Genomic DNA, 10709 nt, shown 5'->3' on the forward strand with positions numbered 1-10709 from the left:
TGTATTTGTTTGTGTTGTGAGAATTTGCAGCGCATTTCTGTATTTGTGTTGTGATAATTTGCAGCGCGTTTCTGTATTTGTTTGTGATAATTTGCAGCGCGTTTCTGTATTTGTTTGTGTTGTGAGAATTTGCAGCGCGTTTCTGTATTTGTTTGTGTTGTGAGAATTTGCAGTGCATTTCTGTATTTGTTTGTGTTGTGAGAATTTGCAGCACGTTTCTGTATTTGGTTGTGTGAGAATTTGCAGCACGTTTCTGTCTTTGGTTGTGTTGTGAGAATTTGCAGTGCGTGTGTTGTCAAATTGATGAAGATGTTTTCTTAATTTGCTGGTGTTTTTTCTATTTGCATGTAGGCCTGTCGCACTAATCAATATATCGACTTATCGAGCAATATATGTACATGACCGCATTAATTTTTGGTGATGGGCATAAAATGGTCTTTAAAATGACAATAATATCGCTTATCGCAATTATTTCTGGGGCAATATATCGCATAACAAAAAGTTGTTATCGTGACAGGCCTATTTGCATGTTTTTTTTTTCATTCGCAGCGCGTTGAGCTCTCTCAGCCACCGTACTATTTTACTTCTATAACATGTCTTTTTTTCAGACTAGTGGAGTGGGTATGAGTGGTTATGAACAAATGAATGAAACGCATTTGTCTGTGTTTCACTCCGTCTTAAGGCTGATTTATACTTCTGCGTCGGACCTACACCGTAGCCTTTACGCCGTAGGCTATGCATCGCGCTCGCGGAAAGCGCTTGAGAAACTGTCTCTTCTGCGGCTCGGTACGCGTTTATTTTTAGTTTCGCGCAAGACTGTACGACATTCACATTACATGATTTGACATTTTTACATAGAAAGGGCGACAGCGCACCGCATTAAAAGAAATGATCATGCATGTTTTCATAACCGCTGGCCAAATTAAAAAACGAAACCAAAATTAAATCATCTTTGAGAGCAAGGGGGCCCCCTGGTATTTCGGGGGCCCTACGCAGCTTGCGAATGCGCTGCTGTCCTGAGACCGCTGTGATGTAAGGGTTCTGCGGTTCTGCAGCTGGATGTATCTCGGACGATCGGCTTTGGCTGCGACTGACAAGTTTACACGTCTCTTCCATCTTTTTGTGATAGATTTCTCTTTCTCTCGTTCTTGCTGTCACAGTGAGAATCACTCTGCGGAAACAGTTTACATCAGGTTACACACAGGCAGATTAATGTAACAAATTTGTAATGTATCCTCAGGTGAAGATTAGTCTGAGGTTTTCTTTTTTTCTTTATTTTTTTTTTCTAATTTCCAGACAAATATGTGTATCAGTCAGCTTTTCAGCTCTGATGCCTTTGAAATGACCGTAAATATATATTATGTCTACTAGGTTGTTGGCTAAAAAGTTAACAAAAATGACTGATGCTAATGGTTATAAATAGAAATAAATAAATTGTTAAATTTTGTAAATTGTAAGATTGTAAATCTTTAAACATTGTAATTTCGTTGATCAATATTATATTATATAATATGTGATATAATACACTATTGTTCAGAAGTTTGGGGTTGATAAGAGTTTGTAATGCTTTGAAAGCCAAGGCTTATTTTATTGGAGTAAAACAGTAATATTGTCAAATAATTAATTTAAAGTAAACAGTTTTTTTATTTTAATATTTTTAAAATGTACTTTATTTCTGTGATGGTAAAAGCTGAACTTTCACTTTTTACTTCTTTTATATGTAAATGTGAAAACTGTCCAGTGAGGTTTGAGATACAGTGGATTAATATGATTAATGTTGATGTGTTACAGTTGTAACATTATTTTTTTTCATTAAATTCCAATCAAAAATATAATCTAGTATTTAATAGTTACTGTATATTACTAGTTATTAATATTTACTGTAATAGTACTGTTACTTTCGGTGGTTTATGAGTTGGAGGAAAAAAATGAAAAAAGTTTTAAAAATTCAAATATAATGTTGCCTCCAGTCTCCCCTAGTCTCATCCTTACACAGACATTACGTTGCAGTCTGGCTCTACATTACATAGTGACAGGTGTTTGCAGTCAGCAGAGCGGGATATTTATTCTACACCAACAAGAGTGCGTAAGCTGCTTTACATTGACAATAGCAATGACCAGAGGCTTACCACACACGCACAAGTTATTGGCAGAAACTTGAGCGTCGTTGGTTTTGTCTGTGACAGTGGATAATGCCGCTGGAGTTTCAAGTGAGACATTCAGCTGAGAGGAAAAAAGTGATAGTCTTATGAAGCTGAGGGAAGTTGTATTGGAATTTAACACTGAAAAGCCCTAGTTTCAGTAAAACTCAAATTTTCCTTATAACATTATGGTATGTGATGACAGAAGTCAAATCCAACAAGGAAATCCATAGGTGTTTTATGATACATTATACTAGAGACAGGTATTCTTGGATTGTGCTAATCTGGTCATTATAATTGCATCACACTTACATTATTGTAAGTATTGTGTCATAATGGCTACATTAAGAGGCTCTATTCTGCCCCTTATTGGTCATGATCATTATTACAAATATTACAAAAGACAAACTTTCAGGTCAGCTTTTTTTATTTGACGATAATGCAAAACCCCAAACACTTTTAAACAGATGTGTAAAATCAGATTCATGAAATGGTTTAGAGTATACTTCATTGTATTGTCCTAGAGAGAGTATATTACAGTACAGCTAACTGCCCGCTCTGCTGCTGAGAGGATGTAGGCCCAATACCTTCCTCTGGAGCTGAGCCTTGGCCAGGTCAGCAGAGAGAGCGTCCGCCATCCTGTCCGTGGTCTGCTTCATCAGAAAAGCTGCCTGCAAGGCCTTGTCCAATGTCTTATGTACTGATTCCTCCTGAAAAGCATGCAACAAAAATGAATACATATCTATGCTGTATGTGAATATATAATACACTACTGTTCAAAAGTCTAGGGTCAGTAAGATTTTGCAATATTTGCTCACCAAGGCTGTATTTATTTGTTCAAAAATACAGTATTACTGTGAAATACAGTTGGGGGAAATATTTATTTGATCCCCTGCTGATTTTGTAAGTTTGCCCACTTACAAAGAAATGAAGGGTCTATAATTTTATGGTAGGTTTATTTTAACGTATAGACGGTTTCAACGGCAATAACATAAACAAACGTTACTGCGCATGCGCGCTTTTGTGGCCCTAACTTAACTTCCGGTAGACTTCCAAATAGAATCAATAACAGCAGCTAAGTAGTCCCTAAATAAAGTAGATTATTTTTGATAAGCAAAATATGTTAGCCTTTTGGAAAATCCGTCAGTTTTGATATTATGGCGAGCGCCACAAATAAATAAATGTATGGGAAACACATCCCACAGCACAACCACCTGAGCCCAACTTCAGTCTATTCACCTTAACTTTAACGGCGTTTGTAGCCGGCGCCATAGCCAGACTGATAAGCAAACACATAGTTAACTTCGGGCCAGGCGTGTGCGCCCGATGAAACCGTCTATAGAGAGAATACCAACCAAAATATCCAGAAAAAACAGATTATAAAGGTTAGAAATTGATTTGCAGTCCAGTGAGTGAAATAAGTATTTAATCCCCAAGCAAAACATGACTGGTGCAGAAACCCTTGTTGGCAAGCACAGAGGTAAGACGTTTTTTTTGTAGTTGGTCACCAGGTTTGCACACATCTCAGGAGGGATTTTGAGATTTTCATCCACTCCTCTTTACAGATCCTCTCTAAATCCTTAAGGTTTCTTGGCTGTCGTTTGGCAACTCGAGGTTTAAACCTACCATAAAAATTACAGACCCTTCATTTCTTTGTAGGTGGGTAAACTTACAAAATCAGCAGGGGATCAAATAAATATTTCCCCCACTGTATTATTAAAATTTAAAATAAATGTTTTCTGTTTTAATATATTGTTAAAATGTAATTTGAATTTTCAGCATTATTACTCCAGTCTTCAGTGTCACATGATCCTTCAGAAATCATCTTAATATGCTGATTTGCTGCTCAATAAACATTTATTATTATCAATGTTGAAAACATTTGTGCTGCTTCATGTTTTTGTGAAAACAGTCATTTTTGATGAATATAAAGTTCAAAGGAACCGTATTTATTTGAAATAGAAATATTGTGTAACATTATAAAACTTTATCATATTTACATCCTTATTGAATAAACATATTTCTTTAAAAAAAAAAAAAAAATCTTACAACCCCAAAACTTCTGAACAGTAATGTATATGTTTAGTATACGTTACTGTTATGTTGGAATTATATTGTAAATAATCAACGTTGTAAAGTTTTAAAATTACATTTTAACTTAAATTCAAAATGTTTGCATTACTAAATTATGCCTTGTTCTGTTGTGTGGATGTTAGCTGTATGACAGTCTAAACTGACTCTGCTGGAGCGGTGTAGTCTTCCACTGGTTCGCAGTGAGGTCCGTTGAAAGAAGACATCACTGGGAAGCAGCGCTGAGTCAGACTGAGTAGAGCGCCTCCTAGTGGACACAGGTTCTGATGCTTGATCTCGCACTTTAAATCTGGGAAAACAGCCAGTGCAGTCAAATGCTATTGTCAATTAACGGTTATGTGTACAGTTTACTGTATGACCTATTAGTCTATGATCTAACCTTGACAGATCAAGCTGCATTTGTGCTTTGGTAATATGATGTGTTGGGTGCGTATTTAATAGTTTGTTTGCCATTTAACTGCTAAATTGCTTACCCAGCAGGTAGACTACAGGAGGAGCCATAGTTGACCTGCAGCAGAGGCTTATGGGAAGGATGAGCAGGAATAGAAGGGGCAAGTTTTGTGCTGTTTAAGAAGATATTCCCCAAGTTTCCCACTGAAACAACAAAGGACACTCTTTCTTTACTTGGTTTTCCAGTGTATATGACATACAGAGGTAGTAGGTTTTAAAGTGGTTCCTCACTTGCAGTTCTGTAGCTGGCACTTTTGTTGGTTGGCTCAGTGTCAGTGCTGGGGATTGTTGGCCCAATGCTGGCTCTCCGATGGCTATCAGACTGGCTGAACTGAGATGTGTCCAAAGGAAAGCTCTCCACTGAGGCTGTTACCATTGAGAGAAAAACATTTGAGTACCTTTATCTCTCTACATACTGAACTGCAGCAAAATACTATTTCGCTAAAAGGTATAGTCATACCCTTGGATAAGGTTCTGGAGTCATGTGACCTCTTGTCAGCACTGAAGCGGGTGCGTATTTGTCCGTGTGATGGACTGAAGGCTCTCTGGAAACTCATGGTGTGATCTGAATCCTCACCGTCAGTGACTGACAACACACAAATACCCTTTACTTCAGTTTCACTGTATAGACATTAACAAACACCAATACTTAACCACATTTATTACATGTGTTGCTAAAGAAACAAGTGTGAACCAAATTGTGACGCTGTCACCTTTGCTCTTGCTGAGCTCCATATCAGAAGAGATCCAGTCCTCAGTCATCTGAAGGTTTGAGTCTGTCTTCACACGTCTGATGGTATAGTGAGGGTGCATATTAGGTTTGCAAACCTCGAAGAAACAACACTATTATATTATAAATAATGTTTTTTTATTGGCATCATGGTTCTATGAAGATCCTTTAACATCCATGGAACATTTCAATTGAACTAAAGGTTCTTTATAGTAAAAAAAAAAAATGTTCTTCACACTAAGAAAACAATATATTTTTTAAGAACTGTTCACTGAAAGAATCTTTGGGAAACCCAAAATGGTTATTCTATGGCATCGCTACGAAAATTCCCTTTTGGGATATTTATTTTTAAGACTGGAACTTTTCCATTGCACTAAAGGTTCTTTATAGTGTAAAGGGTCATCAGATTATTCTTCACACTAAAATAAAAATGGTTCTTTTAGGAACTGTTCACTGAAAGTTTCTTTGGGGAACCAAAAATTTGTAGAAAAAAAAATGGTTTCGTTGGACACTTACAGGACCCAAACTTGAAGTACCTGCGGGAGGCGCCTCTGTTCTGGCTACGGGTCTGTCCCTTATGCTTCCTCTCCAATGGATACCTGTCATTCGGATAATCAGTCTTCTTGCTCTCATGAGGCAGGTGACCAAGGCTCTCCTCTAGTGCCCTCTTGAGGCGCGACACCTCATACTGCAGTGCAAGGATAACCTCACTACTGTGAAGAGCACAATGGAAATGATGGTTAATCTAACAATTTGCTGGTAACAATAAACAACTTCCTTTAATACTTACTTGTGGCATGAGCAGTTTGATGCTGAGTGCGTCTCATTTGCAGAATGGCTCTTTCCCATCTGAACATACCCTCTTCTGTTAGTCTCCTGGTTAGGCATGGCAGTGGCGCCACCTACTGATGTGTCATCCTCTGTTAGAGCTCTAACAGGTGCATTCTGGGTAATGCTTCTTGCTTCCATGGCTTGTGTACCCAGCTGTTCATATTCCAGGTGGTTCACTGTGGGCTGCACAGGTCGTGGTGCCACTGATAGAGTTCGTACATTGGAGTGGGAGGCTTCACTGTCTGAACCGCTCATATTTGCCATGCTGATGACATTATCAGAGAGTGCAGAACTGAACGAAACATCAGAATTTTTTTTATAAAATGTTATATTTTTTCAAATGTCAGTTCTGCTATAGAATATCTTTCATAAGATAAAATTTCTAATCTGAATATAAAAGCACATTTAGTTTAGCATTTATAATCTTATCTTTTGGCATTCCCATTTGTGAATATTACATACTGTTTTTTTCTACACTAGTAACTTACTAGACACCAAAATGAAATATTTTGCCTTTGATAATTTACATATTTGCTTCCCTGTTTTAAAGCACTAGCTGCCATTGTGTGTGCCTTTACCTCAAAGCACTAGAAGGTGTTTGGGACAGTCCTGTGTTTGGCCGGCTCAAGTCAAAACTGCCAAAGCCACTGTCAGTTTCCGGACTTAAAAAGCTCTGAAAGAACAAAAACACTCTCTCTGCCATTATGTCCATTAAAGGAACAACCCATACCTGCTGCAAGTGACACGCTGTAGCAACAAATGCCTTCAAACAATATTAGTACTAACAAAAAAATCCCACAGTATCTCAAAAACAAGAATGATTTGGGGGACTTTTTGATTTTGGGGAAGTTTTTGTACTGTATCTAACATACAACAAAACTTATTTACTCTGTTTATCTCCAAAATGTAATGCTGACCCTGATAATTATATCAGTCTATGAGGAAATGTGATCATTTTATAAACTTAACAATTGACATTGACGTTGTTGACAGGTTCTTGCATGCAACAGATTTGTTTTCTCACAGACAAACCTAATCTCTTTCTCTCCATGTCATCCTGTTGCTGTGTGTGTGTGTGTGTGTGTTACCTGTGTTTTGTCTGTGGTTGGCTGAGGAGAATTCCAAGGAGAAGGTCCTACAGAAGTGAAAGAGGCTTTACTATCTCTGATCTTCTCTTCATACCTGAGAGAGGAATGATCACAGCAGCCATTAAAAACAAGGTTATTTTTAACATTTACAATAGTTTTTGATTTTTGATACTCTGATAATATTTGCACCATTGTATCTAATTGGTCAGTGTTAATGCAACACAGGACTCGCATTACGCTTACAAAAAGTACTGTGGCTGTACCATGGTACAATGATGATTTACACAATACTCTACAGAAATTCAAAATACCATATATTAACATTGTACCATGTTCCTTTTGGTTCTTTTTTGTTAGTGCAATGCAATAAAGCAATAATAGCATGCAACACAAATCACTAAATATATCTAATTTTCTGGGCTAACACAACAAGACCACACAGACTCATCTGAGGGCTACTTGCAATTATGCCTGTATAATTGCGATAATATTACAGTTTTTATTAATATTAGTTTTTTTTTGTTTTAATTCCAATTTTAGATGGTTCTTGTAATTTTGTTGTGTGTTTTTGGCACTTTTGTACATTTTTAAAAAAATATATGTTTATAAATTTTTTGTTAGTTGAACTAAATTAAAATTAGAAATGCTGCTTTGGCAAATAGATGAAACGAAACGAAACAAAACAAAAAATATGGTTTTAGTTTCAGTTAACTATAATAACCCTAAATCATGCACCTTTGATTTACCATCTATTCTTGTAAAATTGTAACTTTTAAAATTGCTATCTGGTACAATGTTGCAAAGCACGCACCGCAAAGAATACAAACACTTTTGTACATTTTAAAAAAAATATATGTTTATAAATTTTTTGTTAGTTGAACTAAATTAAAATGAGAAATGCTGCTTTGGCAAATAGATGAAACGAAACGAAACAAAACAAAAAATATGGTTTTAGTTTCAGTTAACTATAATAACCCTAAATCATGCACCTTTGATTTACCATCTATTCTTGTAAAATTGTAACTTTTAAAATTGCTATCTGGTACAATGTTGCAAAGCACGCACCGCAAAGAATACAAATCTGCGAGTAAAATACTGACCTATTGTGTGTCAGCTGCTTTAATAAAGTTGAGGTGGACACTTGTGCCAGGACGTCCTGGTAGTGTTGGTCCTCTCCTGTGGTCAGTCTGTTCTCCTCTTCCTCACTGGCAGTGCCAGGCGTTTCAGTGGAGAAGGTGGAATACCTCAGAGGAAGATACAGAAAAACGAACAGGGGGAACTAAGTGTTTCCATAATGAAACTGATATTCCCTTGTCCCTCCTCTCAACCTGTAACCTGAGCTGTGCTAAATATCACGATACGCTCTCTCCTCTTACGACCCACATCAGTGATCTTTCAGAAAAGACCTAAACAAGGGACTGGATCACATCATTTCTAATTAACATAACAAAGAATTTTTTTACATTTTTGGATGAATTATGCCCTTAAAGGCTTAATGTTAATAGCTCAAGGATTGTGGAGTTTGAACCTGCAAACTTTTGATTACCGCCCCAGATACATTTCGTAGAAAGTAGCTAGACACTAAAAAATCTAAGTCGAATTGTGTGTTTTTAATTTAGCAATGTTGATTCAGTTTAAATAAGAGTGACTCTTCTATTTTGTAAACACACAAAATGAGAATACAGGTAATTTAGTTCTACATTGTGCATTTGTTATTTCCCAAAACAACATAGTGTGAATGTGGCCTATGGGTAGGCAGAAACAGATAAGGAATAAAACATGGCTGTACTGTGATACATGATAGAAGCTGTTTTCTGTGCCGCTGGGAAAAAGCCCATCAGCTGTGTGATCTTCACTGGTCTCTTCATCATCATTGTCCTCCATGTTGTGTCTGACAGAGGAGATGCTGAAGACAGACTCCTGCAACATGACACATGCTTTTCATTCAGCCACAGCATCCACAAAACCTACCACGGCCAAGTCATTCACTTCTCACGTTACATAGCAAAACAAGCCATGCAAACGGATATGAGGCACACAACAATATCAGCTTCACTGTGTGTGTACACATGAGCATTAATAATTTCAGACTCTCAACAGGAGAAGTAGTTTAAAGGAATAGTTTGTCCCAAAATAGAAATTTTCTCACCCTTAGGCCAGATGTAGATGAGTTTGTTTCTTTGTCTGAACCGATTTGGAGAAATTTAGCATTGCATCACTTGCTCACCAGTGTACTATATAGTGAATGGGTGCCGTCAGAATGAGAGTCCAAACAACTGATAAAAACATCACAAGTAATCAATCAATTAACATTTTGTGAAATGAAAAGCTGCATGTTTGTATTAAAAAATCTACCATTAAGACATTTTTAACTTGCTTCTGGCTAAAATATGAGTCCTCTATGTATAATATTGCTTTCCCTGGTGAAAAATATGGATTATGGATTATTTTGGCCAGAAGCAATGATTTAAAGTTAAAGCACCTTAATGATGGATTTGTTTATTACAAACACACAGCTTTTCACTTCACTGGAGTCGTGTGTTTTACTTGTGGATTATTGTAATGTTTTTATCGGCTGTTAAATTGCTAGATTCTAAATTTGTCCAAATCTGTTCCAATGAAGCAACAAACTACATCTACATCTTAAACGGTCTGAGGGTGAGTAAACTTTCAGCAAATTTCCAATTTTAGTGTTTTAAGTGCTTTAAGCAGAAATAGCATTAGCTAAACTTGTCATTTTGTGTGTGTACAGTATATGAATGATTGAATGAATGAATGAGGGAAAGTCACCTAAAAAGTAGATTAATGTGTGTGTTACCTTATGCAGTGATGAATGGGGTGATGAGAGAGGGATATCTTCACAAGGTGGAGGAGAGGGAGTGGAAGATGAAGGCGGATAGAAAACATGGCAGACATTTCTGTCAATCTGCTCTTTAATGTCTTCCAGGTGCATGCCTATCCTGAAAATCTGCCCCTCGACCTCCCTTAAACACAAACGTGAAGATACAACACTTGCAGGTTGACCCCGTGACCTATAACAGTTTCATTCTCCTGTTTTGACAGACTTTAGACTTAAAGGAACACTCCACTATTTTTGAAAATAGGCTCATTTTCCAACTCCCCTAGAGTTAAATAGTTGAGTTTTACCGTTTTCGAATCCATTCAGCCGATCTCCGGGTCTGGCGGTAGCACTTTTAGCTGTAGCTTAGCATAGATCATTGAATCGGATAAGACCGTGATTATTACGCCGGAATGAGAGTATAGTTCCTAGCCATATCGGCCTAGAAAATCACAACTTTTCATTTTCCGTCGGTCTTAGTACATGATGTAACTACAGAAGAGTCAAGTTTTAAATAGGAAAAATATCTAAACTCTTCG

The 10709-nt window shown here is 37.0% G+C and overlaps 1 protein-coding gene across 1 annotated transcript in view; it reads right to left on the reverse strand.

Moving 5' to 3' along the window:
* Positions 1 to 2686: 2686 nt before the first annotated feature.
* Positions 2687 to 10709, reverse strand: part of LOC107730428 (AT-hook-containing transcription factor-like) — a 17756-nt gene continuing 9733 nt past the window's right edge. Inside the window, exons 8-20 of the mRNA XM_016541273.1 lie at positions 10150 to 10315; positions 9134 to 9251; positions 8432 to 8582; positions 7332 to 7425; positions 6822 to 6916; positions 6203 to 6535; positions 5949 to 6125; positions 5396 to 5472; positions 5143 to 5268; positions 4914 to 5048; positions 4706 to 4826; positions 4380 to 4521; positions 2687 to 2851 (exon numbers count right to left, since the gene is read on the reverse strand). Coding sequence (XP_016396759.1) covers positions 2687 to 2851; positions 4380 to 4521; positions 4706 to 4826; positions 4914 to 5048; positions 5143 to 5268; positions 5396 to 5472; positions 5949 to 6125; positions 6203 to 6535; positions 6822 to 6916; positions 7332 to 7425; positions 8432 to 8582; positions 9134 to 9251; positions 10150 to 10315 — 1900 coding nt within the window. The remainder of the gene's footprint in view (positions 2852 to 4379; positions 4522 to 4705; positions 4827 to 4913; positions 5049 to 5142; positions 5269 to 5395; positions 5473 to 5948; positions 6126 to 6202; positions 6536 to 6821; positions 6917 to 7331; positions 7426 to 8431; positions 8583 to 9133; positions 9252 to 10149; positions 10316 to 10709) is intronic.

Source organism: Sinocyclocheilus rhinocerous, unplaced genomic scaffold (assembly GCF_001515625.1).
Source record: "Sinocyclocheilus rhinocerous isolate Xijiao unplaced genomic scaffold, SAMN03320098_v1.1 scaffold1780, whole genome shotgun sequence".
NCBI classification, from domain to species: Eukaryota; Metazoa; Chordata; class Actinopteri; order Cypriniformes; family Cyprinidae; genus Sinocyclocheilus; species Sinocyclocheilus rhinocerous.